Consider the following 23,960-nt stretch of genomic DNA (forward strand, 5'->3'; position numbering starts at 1 on the left):
AGTCTGAAGGAGGTTTGGCTGTTCCTAATGCCTGGATTTATTTCTTAGCCTCCCAGTGTCAGCACTTTAAGGGCTGGATTGATTTCCAGCTGCCAGATGTGACGGGAAAGATACTGCAACACTGGTTGGGCAGCAGGGATCTTTTGGGTATTTTGGAGGGTTCAGGAATGCATGTGGGGAGAGAAAAGGTATTGCTTATAGAACTTATGAAAAAAGTTTGGGCGAAGGTGAAATTGATTAGGGGAGTAGGCGGTGTGGGTGAGCTTTCCCCAGTCTGGAACAATAACTTGCTGCCAGAATTCATATCTCTGTCAGGACTCCGGAATTGGGAATCTCATGGAGTAATGAGGATAGGTCAATTGACTGAGACTAATGTATTTAAATCGTTTCAGGGTTTGCAGCAGGAATTCAATATTCCCAAAGTTTGGTTTTACCAGTATTTGCAATTGAGGCACGCCTATGATGTCACGATGAGGAAAGGTTGCATTATAGCAAAAATGGATGTGGTTCACAAACTGGTTCTCCCAGTTGGAGGGAAAAGAGGTTTGATATTGCAGGTATATACTCTGTTACTAGATAAATTTTTGGTAGGGTTCCCACTCTAAAGATCAGTGGGAAAATATACTGGAGGTAGTTCCCAGAGTGTCTGTGAGTGAACAGGGCAAGCTGTCACAACTATTCATCATCCACAGAGTATATAAAACTCCAGTATTTTTACGGAAAGTTGGTGTTAGAACTGACGACAAATGCAAAAGCAGTTTCTGGGATGATGTGTTGACTTTGATTAATTGTAATCTGGAGCTGAGGTTGCAGAAGGATCCCAAGGTGTGTGTGCTGGGATATGTGAATGATATCGGAGGGGGAGAGTCTGTCAAGGTGGCAGTTGGGAGGCTGCTGTATGTGGCTAGGAAGTTGGTTGCTCAGAGGTGGATCCAGGGGAGTCCGCCAACATTGGAGGAATTTGCGAGAAAGGTGCATGATATGTTGACTCTAGAGAGGGGAGTGTTTGTTAGGAGAGGATGTCCTCAGAAGTTTGAGAAGTTGTGGAATGAATGGTTGTCTCACACTCATGTTGTAATATAAGATGCTTTTGAGAATTCATGCTCTGATTAGAGGGGGGGGGGTAGGTTGTTTGGGAGGGGGGGTGGGTTGGGGTTGAGAGTAAGGTCTGAAGTAGTCAAATAAATGTGCAATTGCTTTTTTCTATATGCATATATTGTACAATGATTGGTGGAGATATACTTGTTACATTGTTATATGCTATTGTTTTATACCAATTTTGAATCTGGGATTTGAAAAAATGAAGACATATACTGTCATGTAATAAGTCAATTTTATTTGAACAATAAAAACGATTTGATTGAAAAAAGAAACTGGACAAACTGAGGTTGGGGATGATCCTGGAGGAGGGTGGCCAGTAAATCAATGTTGACCCCAACTAGTCAGGAGTGTTTTGCTGACCTTTGGGGGTAAATGGACTGAGGGTGAGCTCTGAAGCATAACGAGCAGATGTGAAGGGCTCTAACACTGTTGTAATTGCAGACGGCCATGTTGTAGTTATTACAAACCTGGCTCCTGCCCAAGAGAACTATGGGCCTACCTAGTTTATCTACCGATGGCAACTGTTTTTGATGCCAGATGGACCCGAAGATACCTGTCATGGGAGAGTGGGAGTTGGATGGGGCACCATTCAGAGGAGTGAAGGATGGATTGGCAGGAAGCACAGGTTGGAGCCTTAAGCCCTGCAAAGTGACGGCAGAAAAGCTCCATGTCCAGCACAGCCCAGTTTGTCATGTACTGGAACTGAGCCAGGCTGCAGCAGCTTTTGCTGAAAAGGAACGATAATAATCGTAGAAAGCGAAACCACCGTATTTATGCCCCAGGTCGGTGACCCTGTAGAGATACGTGTCTAACTCCTCACATCTCCCTGGTTGGGCAGAACATATAATGTCCCTGAAAAGGCTGAAAGCCAGGACAAATTCTGTTATGGATAACTTATTGAGACGGGCATCTTTAGATTTGAGATGATGGAAACGTCGCCGCAGGTGATTGTCTTATTTTCAAGGGAATCATGGGTGGCACTGAGTGAAGCTAGGTTGACATCCCTCCCAGCCAAGATGTCCTTTTTGATGTTTCAGGGACAAACTGAGAAGACGCGATGTCGGGTATACTTGAAGCCCTACCTGGTGAAGGACAACGAGAATGGAGGGGACTGACGCCTGTGGGCCCGATTGGCTGGTTGTGGACAGGCTAGCCTGGACTGCATATCAGACACCGTGGAGGTGATGTTGTTATCGCGGCATGCAACTGCGTCAGGGCGACTGGATGGTGGACATCGAACCTTGTTCCTCGGCTGGAGCTGTAGACTCAGTGAATAGCAGTCTGTATAGTTCAGCCTTCCTGGCGGAGGCCGGGTGACGAATCCCCCGCCGATTCAACTCCGCGATTAGTTTGGGAATCGTCCAATTTCTTAGCGAGACATTGCTGGCCTGCTCAGACACCTGGGTTTCCGGACCGATAGCGCATCTTCTATGTCCGACACTTGTGACATGTCTGCAGCTGCAAGGCAAAACAACAATGACTTAACGAACCCGGTTGGGCTCCCTCCCCCTGTGGATGTATGAGAAGTAACTGCTGGTGACCCGATGAAGAAACGAGGACGCGGAGCGGGTGGTCGAATAAAATGAAGGAACGGTAGTGAGAGAAATGGGATAGAAGTGACGTGAACGAGAGAGGGCCGGAAATAAAATGATTAAGAAGCCCTTGTTACCTAAGGCTTCGACCTGAATAAACAGAAGAAAATGAAACATGAACATACTGTATCTGAACAAGATATACAAAATAAAGACGTTGAGGAGGATGCAGGCTACCGACGTGGTAGGTGGCCTTGGCGTGACCCTACATGACCAGGAGGACCGGTGGTAAAATTAACAAATGTAACCTGACCGACGTGGCAGGTGCCCCTGAGAGGCTCTCTACGTGAGATGCGACAGGTGAATAATTTACAAACGTAACCTGACCGACGTGGCAGGTGACCCTGAGAGGCTCGCTACGTGACCTGAGACAGGTGAAAATTAACAAAACGTGACCTGACCGGAGTGGCAGGGTGTTTTGTTTTTTTTTTTGTTTGTTTTAAACGTGACCTGACGGATGTGGCAGTTGACTCTGACGGGGAGCCGAGTGGCCTGAAGACGAGGCAAGACATTAAAAATGAAAAAAGGTAAAACGACTGAAGCCGGAACCGAGATGGAGAGCAAACAGTGAATTGACAACGTGCGTACGGATCGGTAGCAAGAAGAGCGCCGTGCTGCTCCACTGTGCTAGCACCGGAAGTGCACACAGGAGGTGAAGGCACTCTGGGGAATTTATGGAGCGCTACGCCCCTCCCACAAATGCAGGCGGAGAATCTCAGCCGGCTAGATATTGCCTGGAACCCATGCGGAACTGATGCATGGCACACACAGACAGATCCAGACAAAGACATAGAAATGTGGTAAACAGCCTGGAACCCATGCAGAATGGGAGCATGGCGTTCCCAGACAAACCTGTACATAAAGACATTGATGAATAACCAGGCTGACTACACAAGTCAGGGTAGAATCACAAACACACTGGTCAGGAGCATGCACCCTGCACACTGCATTCCCGGAGACAGACTGAACTCCCAGGCATACAGCACACAGGTCTGTTTCACACTTGCATTTTGGTTTCCAGTTTTGAGATCAGACAGAAGATCTCAAAACCGAACCAAAACGGTTCAGTTTGAAGTTAACACATCCGAAAGCATCCGTTCCGTTAGGATGAGGCTGTGTCACATTGAAACAGAACAACCTGGTTTTGGCACTATAATCATTGTCAGGCTACATGCACACGACCTGCCGTTTTTTGCGGTCCGCAAAACACTGATCCGCAAAAAACGGACCGCCCATTGTAGAAATGCCTATTCTTGTCCGCAAAACGGACAAGAATAGGACATGCTATATTTTTTTTTGCGGGGCCACGGAACGGTGCAACGGATGCGGACAGCACACGATTTTTTGTGGCCCCATTGAAGTGAATGGGTCCGCATCCGAGCCGCAAAAACGGCGGCTCGGATGCGGACCAAAACAACGTTCGTGTGCATGAGGCCTCAATGTGTGACGGATCCGTTTTTTTGGGATCGGAAAAAAAGTCGAGCATCATTGACTTACCTTGACTTTGCTGCCGAATCTGGTTTGTTCCGTTTCACAGACCGTACACAAAACCGCAGCTTGCAGCAGTTTGTGTCCGGTCAAAAAACCGCATCTGCTGGATCTCAAAATCGGAATGTCACAACGCAAGTGTGAAACAGCCCTAAATAGCAGGGTGATGAGAGCACCTGACCACCTGGTAATGAAACACAGGCTCAGCAAATCCAGAGGTGCGGAACGGAAGCACAGAAGCACTACGGAGTGCTTTCGTGGGGTTCCGTTACGTGCTTCCATTCCGCAAAAAGATAGAACTTGGCCTATTTTTTTGCGGAACGGACCCCATTCAAGTGAATGGGGTTTGCGATCCGCATGCGGCTGGTCCATGGTCGGTGCCAATGCATTGCGGACCGCAGCACGGGCATGGGCAGCACACATTCGTGTGCAAGAGGCCTTATACAGGTAAGAACTTCCCAAATAATGCCACATTTTGACTGTTCATTTTAGGGCTTATGCACGCGAATGTATGTATTTTGCGGTCCGCAAAACATAGATACGCAAAAAAAAACGGATGACATCTGTGTTACATCCGTTTTTTTGGTAACAATAGCTGTCCTTGTGCGCAAAACGGACAAGAATAGGACATGTTCTATTTTTTTGCGGACATATGGATACGGAATGCACACGGAGTAATTTCAGGTTTTTCTGCGGCCCCATTCGATGTGATTAGATTCCGTAATCACACTTGATCAGCGCATTTAAAGGCTTAATGAAGGCAATCAGCATTATTGCTGTTGCGGTCATTATCCGCGGGTCTCTGCGGTTTGAAACAGCAGAGACCCAGGGGTGCCATGTTTGCACTTTGCTCCAGCACCGTGCATGTACGGCGCTGGTAACAAAGGGGTTACCTCACTCTGCTCTTATATATAAAAAATATATTTAAAAAAATCACTAGCTCTCTTGTATCAGCACAGCTTCATTCCTGGACTGATTAAGCATTCTACATTCTATGAGGGATCTTTTCTGCTGTCAGCGATGCTATGTGATTCCCCTTTTGCCCTGCAGAGGTTGCTCTGCTTTCCCTCTAGACTTGTACATAGCCTATCGAATTGATCCCCTGTAAACTGCCTTATGTCTGTGCTTTCCCTTTCGTCCTAACCAGCAGCACAAGTGGGTATTTGCCCCTGTGAAGCTGGTCAGGACAGGCGGAATTTTTAATGAACACCAAAAATTTCTGCCTAAGTATTCTAATTAATTAATTAAGCCCCTACCCCATATAACCCGCCCCTAACTGGACGGGTTGCTTTTTTATTGTCCTGTGGACTCCAGGACAGGCTAGACTCCTTACTGGAGTCTCCCATAGTTTTCTGTAGCGTTATAATAATGTTTATTATAATGTCTAATTCTGCCTTTGTTTGTTTTTTCAGATATCCTGAGAATATCCTGCCCTCTCATGCCTCCGCTAGATTACATTTGGGGCCATCTATCTATATTTATATCGATGCTTTTTACCTTGTGTGCCGCATAAGCTGTTGCTTCAGCGCTCCTTCGGCGTCTCGCAAGTACCGGAAGTGCGTCATTGTCGTCACTTCCGGTCCGCGGCTCCGTCCTCCAGCGCTGTGTTTAGCGCTTTCCCTGTATTAAAATCCTCTCAAATTCGTGCCCTCAGGTTTGCTGGGGCACCCAACGGGGGGAGGTAGAGAATTCGTGTATTTCTATTTAAATTGTAGTTTTAACTTCGGGATCCACTCCCAGGGTGGGGGAGTGACTATGATCTCCTCCCCCTTGTGCTATTTAAGGCACCTGTGTGAGGCAGGTCAATGTTGCCCTCAGTTTACTGAGCTCAACTGACTTCTGCTGTTTGGCTACTCCTGCGCTCAGGAAGTTTTCCTTGAAGTCACCTTGCTTTCTTCTAAGATGGCATCGCCACCTCATGGTAAGGTACTGCCAGGGATGGACTGGGACAATATAAGTGGCCCTGGACTTCAGCCAGACCGCCCACTTTATTTCCCAAACACACTAAAAAAAAAACATAAGTAAAAACATTCCACTGTAAGTATAAACAGGTTTTTTATTTTTACTCTTAATTTAGAAAAAAAAATCCCCCTCCATAATGGTGCCATCCACAGATCCCCCCCATAAGTGTCATCCACAGACCCCCCCCCATAACAGACCATCCATCCGGATCCACCCCCCTCCTATAACAGTGCCGTCATCCATAGATCCCCCTCCCCGCCACTCACAGTAGTATACATTAATAAATCGGTATCCTGCAGGCTGCAGACAGTAACTTTAATTTTAACACAGCGCTCATCTCTTTACTACCTTACATTCAGCTCCCTCCAGCCTCCAGTAACAAGTGCGGGCGGCAGCGCTCACTCACTGACGTCACGCGCCTGCGCCGCCTAGTGGGAGGAGCAGGCGTGTGACGTCAGTGAGTGAGCGCCGCCCCCACACTGCCTGCTGTTACTGGAGCTGAGTCAGTGTAAGATAGTAAAGAGATGAGCGCTGATTTTAAAGTTAACACACTGACAGCAAAAAAATTAAAATGGCTCGGGACCGGCCGGGCCCCCCCGGGGTCCGGGCCCCTTACTGGGGTATCGGCTTTACCCCCCTGATGGCGGCATGGCCGGCCCATAATTCGATCGGCCCACCGGGATTCTCCCGGTACTCCCGATGGCCAGTCCATCGCTGGGTACTGCTCTCCTTTTTTGTACTATTCTGGGTCCAAATTCTTATCCTATTGTCTGTTTCTTAGGCAAATCTACTCAGAAGCAGAGACATCTCGCCTGCTCCAGCTGCAGCACCCCATTGCCGGATTCATACGAATTCCACCGATGCCCAGGCTGCCGTCCCAGACCAACGAACCCAGAACCAACCGTGGTGGATATGTTTTCATGGATGAAACAGTTCATGGATACGTCCATTGCCGAGATCAAGGGAGCAGTCTCTAACAAGAGGCCCAGACAGGCTTCTCCTGGTCCTGTACCCATGTCTGAAGACGTCATCTCCATTGAGGATAATTCTTCCTCTGAGGAAGAGAGTTCGGCCTTACTTTTTCCGGCCGAAAAAACTCAAAGACTGTTACGCTCCATCAGGTCGAGGGACCATGCTGTTGAGCAAGGGGAAGCTCCACAGTCCACCTCTAGGAGGCCAAGGGCCTTTAAAGTGGACGAGTCTTTAAAGAAGTTAATGGCGACCGAGTGGAAACACCCGGAGAAGGGGCCAGTATTAACAAAAAGATTTAAACTAATGTTCCCTCTACAGGATGCGGATTCCTTAGTTTGGGTCCCACCTCCAAAGGTGGACATGGTCATATCAAAGCTCTCTAAAAGGACTCTAGTCCCCTCTGACGATGGCAGCAACCTAAAGGATCCCCTAGACAGACGAGCAGAGTGCACGCTTAGACGCAACTACTCGGCTTCCTCCGCCTCTGCCTCGGTTGCTATAGCGTGCTCTGAGGTATCAGAGTTCATCCGTGCACGCACTCTCAGAATCCAATCAGACTTGGATTCTGGGGTTGGCCGGGACGACATCCTGGACCAATTTAAAACTCTCTTACTGGGCATTCATTTCCTATCAGATTCCTCCCAACAGCAATTAAAATTAGTGGCCAAGTCTATGGCGCTCTCCTCAGCCAGCAGGCGCCCACTCTGGTTAAAACCATGGGCGGCGGACAACACGTCCAAATTTAACCTTTGCTCCCTTCCTTATGAACCAGGGAGATTGTTCGGTTCTGAATTAGATTCTCTCATGGAGAACCTAGCAGACAAAAAAGGTAAATCCCTCCCCCAGCAGTCCTTTCGGGGTCGAGGAAGAGGTAGAGGAGGAGGAGGAGGAAGATTTCAAGGGGGAGATAGAACCCAGAGGCGTTCTGAAGGTAGTAAGAGATGTAGGGGTCGCGGTCGTGGGAACCGCAGGGCTGACCTATGACTCTCTACAGCCCGTCAATTCCCCTTCCCCACCCCCCGGGGTCCCAGAGGAAGGACCAGTTTTCAGTCCCCCAGTCGGTGGACGTTTGAGGCTATTCAAAAGTTTTTGGATGCAAAAAATTCCAGACCCTTGGGTGCTACAAGTGATAGCATCAGGGTACACAATAGATTTAATTTCCCTTCCTCGGGACAGGTTCGTCCTAACAAGGACTTTAGCACCCGACAAACAATTAATCCTGGAAGACTCTGTTCTCCAGTATATACAGAAAGGAGCATTAGAGGAGGTTCCTCCTCGCGAGTGGCGGCAGGGGGTTTATTCCCCCATCTTTCTGGTACCAAAACCATCAGGAGACTGGCGGATGATCATCGATTTACGTTACTTAAATCGTTTCATCAGGAAGAAGCGTTTCCGGATGGAAACCATTCGCTCTGTAATAAACATCCTGAACCCAGGAGATATGATGGTAACTATAGACCTGAAGGATGCCTACCTTCATGTTCCCATCTGCCCAGCACACAGGAAATATCTCAGAGTTGCTGTGGCCTTGCAAGGGGTAGTGAAGCACTACCAGTTTGCTGTATTGCCCTTCGGCATATCCTTAGCTCCGCACACCTTCACAAAGGTAGTGGCTCCTGTGGTCGCCCATTTAAGACTTCTTGGGCTAGAGGTCGTACCGTACTTGGACGATTGGCTTTTAAAAGCCGCAAACGCAGACGTCCTGCAGAGTCAGCTTCAACAAGCTCTCCAGATTCTCCACGGTCTGGGTTGGTTGATAAATTGGGACAAGTCGCACTTAGTCCCCTCAACCACGAGAACGTTCTTGGGGTTTGTGATCGATTCACAACTGATGACCCTGTACCTGTCCCCACAGAGGAGGGACAGAGTAATAAAAGCCGCACAGTCTCTTATACCGCCCAAACGAGTCTCCATAAGGGTTCTTATGAGGATGTTAGGCCACATGTCAGCATCTGCAGAGGCAGTTCCTTGGGCCTTATGGCACTTACGCCCTCTTCAGGAGGAGGTCTTAGCAGCTTGGAGTCGCAAGCCCAAAGACCTAGACAGAATGCACTCCCTGTCGGTAGAAGTCCGTTCTTCGCTCAAGTGGTGGAAGAACCTAAAAGATGGGAGGTCTCTGATCCAACCTCGTTGGGTCACGTTGACCATGGACTCTTCACTGCTGGGCTGGGGGGCCCATCTGGAGGACAACCCAGTACGAGGTACTTGGAATCCCCAGGAGAAAATCCTCTCATCCAATTGGAGAGAGCTGAGAGCGGTCAAACTAGCCCTCCTTCATTTTGCTCCTCTCATTCGCAGTCAGGCGGTGAGAGTCCGGACAGAGAACACAACTGTGGTCGCTTACCTGAACAGACAGGGAGGGACGAAATCCCAGACCCTCCTGAGGGAGGTGGGTTCTATTCTCTCTTGGGCAGAGGTCAACCTGTCCCACCTAATGGCAGTCCATATCAAAGGGGATCTCAATGTGGTCGCAGATCGCCTGAGTCGGGGTCTACCAGTTCCAGGGGAGTGGTCCCTGAACAAGAGTATCTTCTCCACGATTGTCCAGCGGTGGGGCACCCCGGAAATCGACCTGATGGCTACCCGATTGAATGCCAAGGTGAGCAAGTTCTGTTCCCTTTACAGGGAGGACAACCCGGTAGCAATAGACGCTCTGTCCATAACTTGGAGGTTCAGGCTGGCATACATCTTCCCTCCAATTTCCATGATACCAAGGGTATTGATGAAGATCAAGCAAGACCAGACCTCGGTGATCGCCATCATGCCATTCTGGCCAAAGAGGTCTTGGTTCACCCAGCTCATGCAGATGAGTCAGGGCAATTATTGGAGACTTCCCCTAATACAGGACCTTGTGTATCAGGACACAGGTCCCTGTCTAGATCTGAGGAGGCTCAATCTGACAGCCTGGAGATTGACAGGTCCCTTCTAGAAGCTAGAGGGTTATCTGTGGAGGTCCTGAGAACAATTTCTCACTCCAGAGCGGAATCTACAAGCAAGAAGTATTCTAGAATCTACAGAATATTCCTGCAATGGTGTAATGACAGAGAGGTAGTTGCCTCAGACCCTCCTCTCTCCGCTATTCTACAATTCCTCCAGGATGGTCTAGACAAGGGTCTAAGCCCATCTACACTCAGAGCTCACGTCTCTGCCTTATCGGCATGCCTTAGCAGACCGATTTCTCAGGACCCCCTAATCAAAAGGTTCATGAAGGGAGCCGAGAGGCTTAAACCCAGAATCCTGAGACCAGTCCCACTGTGGGACTTAACAGTGGTTCTAAAAGGGTTATGTGTTTCCCCCTTTGAGCCCTTGAATGAGGTAGACTTGAGGTTCCTATCCCTAAAAATCACCTTCTTACTAGCTATCACATCAGCTAAGAGAGTTGGGGAACTTCAGGCTCTGGGGGCTTCTGAGCCCTATTTAAAATTCCTTCAGGACAAGGTCCTGTTAAGGTTTTTGCCAACCTTTTTACCAAAGGTTCCTACTTTTTCTAATATCAATCAGACGATATGTCTGCCCACTTTTTCACCGGCTGCGACTTCTCCCGAGGAGGAAAAGCTCTGTACATTGGACATCTCAAGAGGTCTTAGGATATATTTGGACAGAACAAGTGAATTCAGAAGGTCGGAAAACCTCCTTCTGACCTATTCAGGGAAGAACAGGGATCTGAAGGCCTCCAAACCCACTCTGAGCAGGTGGATTAAAGAAGCAACCCGTCTGGCCTTTCTGTCCCAAGATTTGACACCTCCTTCTTTTGTCTCCGCCCATTCTACCAGGGCTGTATCCACCTCCTATGCAGAGAAGAAACTGATCCCCCTGGATCAGATTTGTGCAGCCGCTTCTTGGAGTTCTCTGAACACCTTCATCTCGCATTATCGTCTAGAGGCTAGACAGGCGGAGGGAATGGCCTTTGGACAATCCGTTTTAAGTGCCGTCCTCTCCTGAGAGGGGAGTAGGGAGCCCTCCCAATTTGGGTGAGGTTTCTTGCTACTTCCCCACTTGTGCTGCTGGTTAGGACGAAAGGGAAGCGTCAATTTTGACGTAAATTTGTTTTCCCTTAGTCCTAACAGCAGCACACAAATTTCCCTCCCCTTGTGTGATTATTATCATTTACTTGTTATAAAGCAACCCCGTCCAGTTAGGGGCCGGGTTATATGGGGTAGGGGCTTAATTAATTAATTAGGATACTTAGGCAGAAATATTTTGTGTTCATTAAAAATTCCGCCTGTCCTGACCAGCTTCACAGGGGCAAATACCCCACTTGTGCTGCTGTTAGGACTAAGGGAAAACAAATTTACGTCAAAATTGACGCTTCCTTCCTATCTACCACCTGTGTGATCTGCCCGCCTTGTGTGTGGAGAGGGGGCAGGTAGAAAGCATCCATCTGCCATGTGCAACCTCCCCTCCTTATCTGCTGCTATCTCTAACACTGGGAGAAGGGAAGGGGAGAGCAGAGAGAGCCACCAGAAATAGGAGCAGGAGGGATTTATGTGAAATTCAGCAGCACCAAAAGCTAAGTGAAGGACTTAGGCCTCTTTCACACGGGTGTCATGTTTTTGGCCCGGATAAGATGCGGGTGCGTCGCGGGAAAGATTTTTCTGCGTGAGTGCAAAACATTGTAATGCGTGCACGCGCGTGAGAAAAATCTGCATGGTACCCAAACCCAAACCTGAACTTCTTCACAGAAGTTCAGGTTTGGGTTAGGTGTTGTGTAGATTGTATTATTTTCCCTTATAACATGGTTATAAGGGAAAATAATAGCATTCTTAATACAGAATGCTTAGTACAATAGGGCTGGAGGGGTTAAAAAATAATAATAATAATAATAATAATTTAACTCCCCTTATCCACTTGATCGCGCAGCCCGGCTTCTCTTCTGTCTTCTTCTTTGCTGTGCACAGGAAAAGGACCTTTGATGATGTCACTGCGCTCATCACATGGTCAATCACATGATCTTTTACAGTGGTGATGGATCATGTGACAGACCATGTGATGAGCGTAGTGACGTCACCACAGGTCCTTTTCCTACTGCACAGCAAAGATGAAGACAGAAGAGAAGCCGGGCTGCGCGAACAAGTGGATTAAGGTGAGTTAAATTATTTTTTATATTTTTTTAACCTCTCCAGCCCTATTGTACTATAATGTTTTAAGGGAAAATAATAATGATCGGGTCCCCATCCCGATCAACTCCTAGCAACCGTGCGTGAAAATCGCACCGCATCCGCACTTGCTTGCGGATGCTTGCGATTTTAACGCAGCCCCATTCACTTCTATGGGGCCTGCGTTGCGTGGAAAACGCACAAAGAGGAGCATGCTGCGATTTTCACGCAACGCACAAGTGATGCGTGAAAATCACCGCTCATGTGCACAGCCCCATAGAAATGAATGGGTCCGGATTCAGTGCGGGTGCAATGCGTTCAACTCACGCATTGCAACCGCGCGGAAATCTCGCCCGTGTGAAAGGGGCCTTACACACACTCTGCAGAGCCAAGATGGTAGGAAATGTTTAACAAAGATTGAAAGCTGCTTAATTTTTTCATTTAGGAAGCAAATGAACAGTTAAAAATTTCAGGGCAAATGTGTCTTATTTTCCGACTGTATAGTTAACAATAATCAGTGCCTGTATTGGAAGTTTATGGGGGATAAGTCCTGTTTCTATAGGGCTGTGTATAATGATGCCTGCTGACAACCCTTTGTCACTTCAAGACATCTATAGCTGAACTTCTCTTAGGCCTCATGCACACAGCCAAATCTAGGGGCGGACTGGCCATAGACACCTCAGGGAGTTTCCCTTGCAGGCCGATACCAATGAGCCACCTGAGCCCTCCTCAGTGCCACTGGCCGGGTACATACTATTGGGGGAACTACAGAGGTCATTATTAGAGGAAGTCCAGGCAGCATGCTGAAGGTAGGGTTGTCTTGGTGTTGAGGCCTACATCTCACCTCCTAAGCCCCCTGCTCCATATCCATATTAGAGACAACTGGAGAAGGAGGACACAACATGGCCGCTATTGATGGCCACCACAGAGGAGCAGCTTCTGGGGAGGTATTTTGTGCTGCACTGGGGTATTTGGTTCTGTGGGATGGTACTCTGTGCTGCACTATGGTATTACTGACCCTGACAACTTGTATTGGCATCTACTTGTGTTACCCCGCCTTCTGTCAATTTAGACGCACCTGCAAGATTTGGCCCACTTTTAAGTTTTTCCTAGGCAGGGGTGCACCTAGCCTTTCTGCTGCCGAGGCGAAAACTGAAACAGCGCCCCCCATGCCAATTTCTTAACCTAACCCCTTTGCCACAATGAAAGCACTCATGGCCCTTCCGGCTGCCCCCCTCTTGCCCCTACCTGGTGCTGCCTGAGGCGATCGCCTCACCTCGCCTCATTGCTGGTGCATCCTTGTTCCTAGGGCCATTTTAAGTTCCCAGTCCGCCCCTGACTGTCTGTGTGCCGTCCACATTTTATTTGCGGACCCATGGTTTTCCATGGGTCCCTGGTCCGCATTTTGCGGACATATGGGGTCATTTATCAAACTGGTGTAAAGTAGAACTGGCTTAGTTGTCCATAGCATCCAATCAGATTCCACCTTTTATTTTCCACAGGAGCAGTCAAATGAAAGGTGAAATCTGATTGGTTGCTATGGGCAACTAAGACAGTTCCACTTTACACCAGTTTGATAAATGACCCCCATAGTCTATCTTTTTGTGGAGCGGACATACAGATGCGGAAAGCACGAGGCTGATCCGTGTGATTTCCGCTTCTGTATGTCCGTTCCAAAAAAAACCCAAAGAAAATGTCTTATACCAGTCACACGGACCCACTGAAGTCAATGGGTCTGCAAAAAAATGTGGATAAAACACGGACCGCATCCGTATTTTGCACATTTGTGATTTGCAGACTGCAAAACAGATACAGTCGTGTGCATGAGGCCTTAAACTTAGAAATGACTTATTCTTACACGTTTCGGGAGGACAGACATGTTAATCTTGAGTAACCAGGGGAAAACTTTCAAGTTCTCATGAAGGCAAGTGCACATCAGCTCCGAGCTTCCCCAGGCGATTTCCCATCTCTACATCTTCATGTTGTGCTTTAAAGGGTCAGGAGAATGAACGCTCATTGAGGTCTTTCTCCATGTGACATATGCATGGTTTAGCATCATTTAGCGATATGCCCCCATTGTCTCAGATGGGAATACCCCTTTAAGGGCTCATGCATGCAAATGTATGTTTTGTCCATGTCCGTTTTTTTTTTTTTAGGCCCGTATGCGGAACCATTCATTTTAATGGGGCCGCAAAAAACTCTGTGTGCATTCCGTATATTCGCAAGTCCATTATGCAAAAAAAAGAACATGTCCTATTCTTGTCCATTTTGCGGACAAGGACAAGCATTGTTACAATAGATCTGCAAATAAACAGATGTATCACGGATGTCATCAGTTTTTTTTGTGGATCCGTATTTTGTGGACCGCAAAATACATACGGTCGTGTGCATGAGCCCTAAAACAAATAGAACTGATAACCTCTTCAAAACACGAATGAGCCCTTATAGCTCATAGGAAATTGATATTTTATTTTGCATTAGGCTGGGGATGCACGCCGATCTTTGCCCCGACAACTGTCACATAAACAAAGAATGTCCTGTAGCAGTGCATGCAGCCATTGAACTGAATAGAGTCGCAGCATGACTCTTAAGTTGCCGCCACTGCGACCCCAGAATCGCAAAAATATCCAAAACTGATGAATTTTTTTTTGATTTCATGGTGATCTTTGGTCACGTGACAGGTGTCAGGGCCACAATAGCCGTGCAGACCCAGCCTAATGCAAAAAAAAAAATATCTATTTCCAACGAGTACACGGCGACATGTATCGCATGACATTTTATGTAATTTTTGTCAATGGTGTCGCAATGCAACATGAAACATGCTGTGACTGCGATGCGACAGTCGTAAAAAATCCAGATATATGTTGCAGATCGCACAAGACTTTTCGGCTAGGGCACTGGTGGCTGAAAAGTCGCGCAACACTAAAATACGACGAGCCCTATAATAGAAAAGCCTATTCTTGCCCGCAATTGTGAACAATAGGACACGTTCTATCTTTTTTGCAGGGCCACGGAACGGAAGTACGGATGCGGACAGCACACGGTGTGCTGTCCGCATCTTTTGCGGCCCCTTTAAAGTGAATAGGTCCGCATCCATTTCGCAAAATTGCGGAGCGGATGTGGATACATACAGTAAATACGATTGTGTGAATGCATCCTAAGGATACGGTTACGTGGTCGCGTGACAGCAAGGGCAACACAAAGAGGTCCGACTACTTGACGACAAATGTTGCGCGACATTTCATGTAATATATTTCTATGGTTTCGCAATGCGACATGAAACTTGCTGCGATGCAAAAGTCGAAAAAAATCTGACTTGGGTGGATTTTTGCAGCTGTCACGCTGCAGTACGTTATATGTTGCGTTGCGACACCATTGCAATACATTACTTGAAATGTTGCACGGCCAGTGTCGCCGTACCCTTAGATCTGTGATCTGGCTTCGAAAACACAACCAAGTCGCAGGCGAGTTACGTGTCGTGTGCACTGAAGTCAATAGAGTGAATGTTGCATGCAAAGTTTGACTTGCATCACATGATGTCTGGATTTTTTTGCGACCGTCTCGTTGCAGCACGTCGCGTGTCACAATGCGAAACCATAGACATACGTTACACTGAGTTGCGCTGCTAGCGAGTGCACTAAAAACAGTGCAGACGTCCGCGAAGAGGTGTACGTAATAAGAAGATGCTTACCCCTTGTACTTCGCCACCGGTACAATGGTTCGGATGGGCTGCACAACACCTCCTTCCTTTCCTCTAGAATAATTAACCAGAGCTTTTTCCAGCATCGGGATCAGAGTTGAATAAGCTAAATGCTTCTCCACTATGTCTGCCCCTAGAAACACTGGGTGTTCACTCATACTGACAGTACAAACGGGAGCTTGATAGTCAGCTCTGCAGGTCAGCAGCTCTGTGTAAAATACCCAGCAGTCAAAGAGACTCTCAGCTACTAACCCGGCCCAATTTCTGGTGACGCCTCCTCTCCCGGACACTCCTCTCGCTCTGGTTGGGGGAACTTTTCCAAGGTTACTTCTCAATCCTTCTGTTACATAGTTATAATACAGTTGAAAAAAGACATAAGTCCATCAAGTTCAACCAAGGATAGGTGGGGACGCGAATCCCAGAAGGAAGTGAGACTCAGTTTCTACACATTTTCATAAGCATAATGTCATTTACTTTAAGAATTAATCTAAACCCTTTTTAAAACTGTCCACCTCTTCCTGCTGTGACCACGTCCTGAGGAGGTCTTTCCACAATTCTCAGTTCTTACAGTAAAGAAGTCTTTGACGCTTCTGGAGACTGAACTTTTTCTTCTCCAGTCGGAGGCAGTGCCCCCTGTCTTTTACATTGAACAGCTTTTCACCGTATTTTTGTATGGCCCCATTTATATATTTGTATAGGTTAATCATGTCCCCCCTTAGACGTCGCTTCTCAAGACTTTTCTTCATAACAAAGACCCTCCAGCCCCTTATCAGTTTAGTCGCTCTCCTCTGTACTTTTCCAGCTGCAGAGCGTCCTTTCTATGGACTGGTGCCCAGAACTGGACTGCATATTCCGGATGAGGCTGCACCAACACTTTGCAAAGTGGTAATATCACATCCCTGCCCCGCGAGTCCATGCCTCGTTTAATCACTCCGAGTGTCAAGTCAGCTTGTAGTTTATGGACATCTTCCATAGACCGTACAGTCTACATAGCTTAGTGTCATCTCCAAAAATAGAAATGGTGCTATTAATCCCGTGCAAGAAAATTTGACTAGAACCTTCAGAATCACAGGTGCATATCCATGAAGCATACATAATTACAAAAAACTAAATGGCTGCACACCGTTATATATACAAACAATAGAGCTAAGAAATGGGGGTCATTCTAGATAAAAGTGGTACAATACCGACTATAAATGAGTAATGGAAGCTCTTAGCGCACATACGTGTCGGCCCATCTACCAGGCGTCAAGGTGTCTTCCGCAGATGGGTCCCTATCACTAAATATACTGCCTCACTTTGGACTTACTTAGCCAACAATATTCAGGGCAGTGTAGGAACCAGCTACAAACGTACTCTGCTCAGAAGTGATTCTGAAGGTTCTAGTCTAAATTTTCTTGCAATATATTGAGGGTGGCACCTCTTTTAGACTGAAAACGCCCATCTACCTGGGACTTCTGAGCAGAGTAACGTTTGTAGCTGTTCCTACACTGCCCTGAATATTGTAGGCTTAAGTAAGTCCAAAGTGAGGCAGTTTCTTTTGAGAAGTAAAGAAGAGACCGGGACTTACGCGAACAATACGGAGAAGGTGAGTTAATTTTTTTATTTTTTTTAACCCTCAAGCACTTGCTTGCGGATCATGCGATTTTCAACGCAACCCCATTCACTTCTATGGGGCCTGCGTTGCGTGAAAAACGCAGAAATATAGAGCATGCTACGATTTTCACGCACGCACGAAGTGATGCGTGAAAATCATCGCTCTTCTGAACAGCCCCATTGAAATGAATGGGTCCAGATTCAGTGCGGGTGCATTGCATTCACCTACCGCACTGCACCCGCTCGGAAATCTCGCCCGTGTGAACGCCAGCCTAAGTCTCTCCCGCTTGCACTGCTGTTAGATTTGTCTACTTTATGATGGAGGGCGCGCGCATCTTCTTACATTAGGCGCATCTATGGCAGTCCTTTCACCTGCTGTAAAAACTACGCCTGCCCCTGGCTGTCGTTTTTAGCTGACCGTTTGCGCCCAACTGGTGGACATGGCATGAAACCTAAACCTATACACCTAAAAATGTATAAATGTGCCCAATAGGTTAAAGGCTTGACTCACTTCAGCAAATGGCATTTATCATGTAGAGAAAGTTAACACAAGGCACTTACTAATGTACTGTGACTGTCCATAATGCCACCTTTTGCTGGATTCATTTTTCCATCACATTATATACGTCTCGTTTCCAGGGGTCATTGGCACCGCCACAGCGCACAAACAAGGAGCTGCTGCTAATGCGTGTCTATTCGTGCTCCCACGGTCCCAGCCATGAGAGAAGCCAGTGCTTTAATCTATAGTGTACAAGCACGACCACCGCTGATGGGTTGCAGGGTGGTCGTAACCATGGAAACAATTGTATAATGTGATGGAAAATAAATAATAAAGCCAGAAAAGGAAGCCATATGGAGAATCATAATACATTAGTAAGTGCCTTTCTACATGCCCAGTCCTTCTGTTCTCAGTAAGATAAGCTGCCACAGGTGTCTGACAGTGGCTTTCTCCCCTCAGAATACATGCACACTTGCTTAAGAAGAGAGAGAGATAGCAGGCAACCAAATAAGCGCTCAACTGACAGCGATCTAATACGTATGACCAGCCTTAGGGCTGTTTCACACGAGCGAGTCCATTGCGGGAATCGCGCTCCGTGTGTGAGTGTGATCCTCCGCTCTGGACTTGCAGGAGCGCACGGCATTATCATGATTTATAATGCTATGTGCCTCTGCTTGACCTTATTTCTACAGAATCATACTGACAGCTTTATGTCACTATGATTCTGTGGAAATAAGGTCAAGCAGAGGCACATAGCATTATAAATCATGATAATGCCGTGCGCTCCTGCAAGTCCAGAGCGGAGGATCACACTCACACACGGAGCGTGATTCCCGCAATGGACTCGCTCGTGTGAAACAGCCCTTAGGGTACGACCACACGGCGCGGTCGTGATGCGTTCAGGTCACGGGCAGCTGCGGTGAAGAACGCAGATGTCTGTTATTTAACAAAGGAAAACCGCACTGTATAGGCATTCTATATTTTTAATGGCCACACGGCACCTTAAATACCGCTATACTATACAGTGCGGTCTTCTTCAGGCAGCTGCGGCCTAATTGGCTGCACAGTTCTTGAACGCAGCTGGCTGTGGCCTGAACGGATCGCAAACATGCAGTGTGGTCATACCCTTAGGCCTCTTGCCTTTTTTGCCTTCCGTATACAGTCCGTATACGGAACCATTCATTTCAATGGGTCCGCAAAAAAAAACGGAATGTACTCTGTATGAATTCCGTTTTTCTGTTCCGTTCAAAGATAGAACATGTCCTATTATTGTCCGCATAACGGACAAGGATAGTACTGTTCTATCAGGGGCCAGCTGTTCCGTCCCGCAAAAAATGGAATGCACACGGACGTCATCTGTATTTTTACCGCAAAATACTGAAAAAGCCATACGGTCGTGTGCAAGAGGCCTTCGTCTTTGTTGTCACTGTATGGCTATGACAGATATATATATATATATATACCCCGGACAGAAGATAGTGTGAACAGAGCCTTATACAGAGGTGTAACAGAAGATCCATTGAGGACCATGAGGCGTAAGGAGTGTTTTTTTTTTTACTGCTGGATCCCAACAGTATTCATACATACAGCACCCTGCAGAACTTTACGGCAGCACACGGAGGCTGTGAAGGTAGGTACTGTAGTCGTACAGGGTTCTGACCTGTGTATGAGCTCTAATACAGCTGTGCAGTGCAGTGGTGTCAGCTCTCCCTATATAGCCCTTTGGTTCTGGGAACTATTAGGCCTCTTTCACACGGGCGAGTATTCCGCGCGGATGCGATGCATGAGGTGAACGCATTGCACCCGCACTGAATCCGGACCCATTCATTTCTATTGGGCTGTTCACATGAGCAGTGATTTGCACGCATCACTTGTGCGTTGCGTGAAAATCGCAGCATGCTCTATATTCTGCGTTTTTCACTCAACGCAGGCCCTATAGAAGTGAATGGGGTTGCGTGAAAATCGCAAGCATCCGCAAGCAAGTGCCGATGCGGTGCGATTTTCACGCACGGTTGCTAGGAGACGATCGGGATGGAGAACCGATCATTATTATTTTCCCTTATAACATGGTTATAAGGGAAAATAATAGCATTCTGAATACAGAATGCATAGTAAAATAGCGCTGGAAGGGTTAAAAGAAAATAAAAAATAATTTAACTCACCTTAGTCCACTTGATCGCGCTGCCCGGCTTCTCGTCTGTCTCCTTTGTTGAACAGGACCTGTGGTGAGCATTCATTACAGGAACAGGACCTCTGGTGACATCACTCCGGTCATCACATGATCCATCACATGATCTTTTACCATGGTGATGGATCATGTGATGGATCATGTGATCACCGGTGTGACATCACCACAGGTCCTGTTCCTGTAATGAATGCTCACCACAGGTCCTGTTCAACAAAGGAAACAGACGAGAAGCCGGGCAGCGCGATCAAGTGGACTAAGGTGAGTTTAATTATTTTTTCATTTTTTTTAACCCCTCCAGCGCTATTTTACTATGCATTCTGTATTCAGAATGCTATTATTTTCCCTTATAACCATTTTATAAGGGGAAATAATACAATCTACAGAACACCGATCCCAAGCCCGAACTTCTGTGAAGAAGTTCGGGTTTGGGTACCAAACATGCGCGATTTTTCTCACGCGAGTGCAAAACGCATTACAATGTTTTGCACTCGCGTGGAAAAATCGCGGGTGTTCCCGTAACGCACCCGCACATTTTCCCGCAACGCCCGTCTGAAAGAGACCTTAGTGGTCCAATGTCATCCTCCCATATGTACCTATGACCTATCATTTTGACTGGAATGATCCTTAAAAGTTAAAATATAATATGTCATAAAATAAAAATGGCGACGGTGACCATTACTATCAGCTGTTCCAATGGAGTGTGAAGCACAGTTTAGTTTTGATATTGCAAGACGAGCAACTTAATGAAAAAACTTACCAATATACAGTACAATAAGACAGTGACACCTAGTGGCTAAAGCAGTAAACTACAAATGTGGCCATTTCTAGGTAAAAAAAAATTGGGGGTCATTTACAAAGCCTACCGTTTTACACTGGTCTTTGTTTCCCCTCTGCGCTGGTGGAGTCATCATAATTTAGGCATGCTGCCGGCAGTAAAAAACTATTTCAGCCCCTGACTTGAGTAGTTTTCACTACGCCTGTTTCCAAGCGAGGGGGGGGGGGGGGGGGGGGGGGGGGGGGGGGGGGGGAGACTCCAACAGCTGGCAACTCCACCAATCAGTTATTCCAAGAGCCTGTGCAGCTCCAGTGAGCACCACAGCTTCCTGACAGCTTACCAAGCACAGCGCCATACATTGTAGAGTGGCTTAGCTTGGTATTGCAGCCCAGCCCCATTCACTTGAGGGGTTATCCGAGTTAATAAAATAAATAAAAAAACACTTAAAATCCATCAGGATATACATATAATTTGGTTAAGCTAGATTTCATCAAGTTAAAACCCATATGTCCACCTTTTCATGGTTCTGTCAATGCTTTGTTTACATGCTGAAGTACATGCTGAGGGGGCGTATAACAACAAAGCCTGAGCTCTGCCTCATGAATATTTCTGGGCGTGAACAACCTGACCTTTCCTTCACCCTGCTCTGCACTTTGCAAAAAAAATTAAAAATACACACTTGTCATGCGGATGGACGGATCCCGCTGTCAGACTTTTTCACAGTATTCCCGGTTTGTGCATGTGCAGACCGGAAGGACGGATCCATCCTTCAGTTGTTTTGCAATGCCGGATCCGCAAGGCAGCTCCGTTGTCGGAGCTGCGTGCCTGCTGGATCCGCCGATCAGGCTACTTTCACACTTGCGTTCGGGGTTCCGCTTGTGAGTTCCGTTTGAAGGATCTCACAAGCGTCCCCGAACGGATCCGTAGAGCCCCAATGCATTCTGAGTGGATGCGGATCCGCTCAGAATGCATCAGGATGGCTCCGCTTGGCCTCCGTTCCGCTCAGCAGGCGGACATCCAAACGAGCCAAACTGATCCGTCCAGACTTACAATGTAAGTCAATGGGGACGGATCCGTTTGAAGTTGACACAATATGGTGCAATTTCAAACGGATCCGTCCCCCATTGACTTTCAATGTAAAGTCAGGACGGATCCGTCTGACTAACTTTTACACTTTTTTTCTGAACTATAATGCAAACGGATCCGTTCTGAACAGATCCCAACATTTGCATTATAGGAGCGGATCCGTCTGTGCAGACACCAGACGGATCCGCTCTGAACGCAGGTGTGAAAGTAGCCTCAGTGTGACAACTGACAGCATTTGTAGACGGATCCAGGTGCGAATCCGTCTAGAAATGCATTGCAATAACGGATCCGTCTATCCGCTTGTCATGCGGATGGACGGAATCCCTCTGTCAGTCTTTTTCACAGTATTCCCGGTTTGTGCATGCGCAGACCGGAAGGACGGATCCGTCCTTCAGTTGGTTTGCAATGCGTCATCCGGCAGGCAGTTCCGTTGTCGGAATCTGCTCAGCCGATCACTATGCTGCAAGTGTGAAAGTAGACTTAGTCCTGCGACCTCTCGCCGTGCTGCGCCGGAGCTCCGCCGGCAGTTCAGCGGCACGGCCAAATAGCGGCATGGGCGGATCCGACACGTTGAACAGCCTGTCGGATACGTCCTGCCGCTAGTGTGAAAATACACTTATGCTAGTTGTGAAAGTACCATTAGCATTATCTGTATCTAAGCAATATCTATATTATTCAAATATATATTCAATATGGATATTGCTTAGATAAATACATATATTTGTGGCAGATATGGGTTTTATATAGCTGAATCAAATAAAATGATGGCCAATTATTTATTTATTTTTCCCAGGGGGTGTTCAATGTGTAATGTGTACTAGTGGGGGGGGGGGGGACAGGGCTGAACTAACGATCCCCAGATGCAGAGGGGAACGTTTACAAACTGGCACCTCTAGCCACAGTGTGTGCAGGAGGGAGAAACATACCCTGTGCTGCCGGAGAAGAGATCGCCTTGGCTCTGGTATGTACTGCGCATGAGCGATCGCATACCAGAGCCGAGGCAGTGAGAAGAGCTGGAGAGGGGCGGGCACCAGAGGCTCTGACGTCTCGTTTACAGAGCCTGGCCACTCCCTCAAGCAGGGAGAAGCTTGCAAACGAAACGTCATCACCAGAGGGGGTCACATGACCCTGAATTGAACTGGCCAAATAGTGAAAGATAGGTTATGAAAGTGATTTGAAGAAACTTTCACTGAACTACAATAAGAGCAATTAGAATACATTTATTTAACTCGGATAACCCCTACTTTCAGACTTGCGGCAGAGGATTCCGGCAGGCAGTTCCGTTGCTGCCGGCAATCTGGACGCAAACGGATGCATTTGTGAGGCGGATCCGTCACACAAATGCATTGCAATACCGGATCCTTCTTTCCGGTTGTCATCCGGAAAAACTAATCTGGTATTTATTTTTTTCACAGATTTAATGGTCTGTGCATGCGCGGAGGGAAAAAACGGATCCCTTTTGCCGTAACACTTGGGGCCGGATCCGGCATTAATGAATTTCAATGGAAATTAATGCCGGATCCATCATTCCGGCAAGTGTTCAGGATTCTTGGTCGGAGAGGAAACTGCAGCATGCTGCGGTATTTTCTCCGGCCAAAAAACGTAAGAGGGACTGAACTGATGCATCCTGAACGGATTGCTCTCCATTCAGAATGCATTAGGATAAAACTGTTCCGTTTTTTTACGGTATTGAGCCCTTAGGACGGAACTCAACACCGGGAAAACAAAAACGCTAGTGCGAAAGTGCCCTAAGCCGCACATAGGCCATGTGACCGGTTTAACGTTATGTCAACTCGCCTAGAAGAGGCTGTAGCGCTCAGGAGTCGAACCCCCACCGATCAGATATGGATGACCGAGCCTCAGGGTGGGTCTTCAATATTATCCTCTGGATGGGTCATCAGTATC

General features: G+C 47.3%; 1 protein-coding gene across 1 annotated transcript in view; it reads right to left on the bottom strand.

The window, feature by feature from the left end:
- Positions 1 to 16,172, bottom strand: part of CRYM (crystallin mu) — a 59,361-nt gene extending 43,189 nt beyond the window's left edge. The window contains 1 exon segment of the mRNA XM_040439515.1: positions 15,903 to 16,172. Coding sequence (XP_040295449.1) covers positions 15,903 to 16,069 — 167 coding nt within the window. The 5' untranslated portion in view covers positions 16,070 to 16,172.
- Between the last annotated feature and the right edge of the window lie 7,788 nt (positions 16,173 to 23,960).

The sequence above is a fragment of the Bufo bufo genome, chromosome 7 (genome assembly GCF_905171765.1).
Source record: "Bufo bufo chromosome 7, aBufBuf1.1, whole genome shotgun sequence".
Taxonomy (NCBI): Eukaryota; Metazoa; Chordata; class Amphibia; order Anura; family Bufonidae; genus Bufo; species Bufo bufo.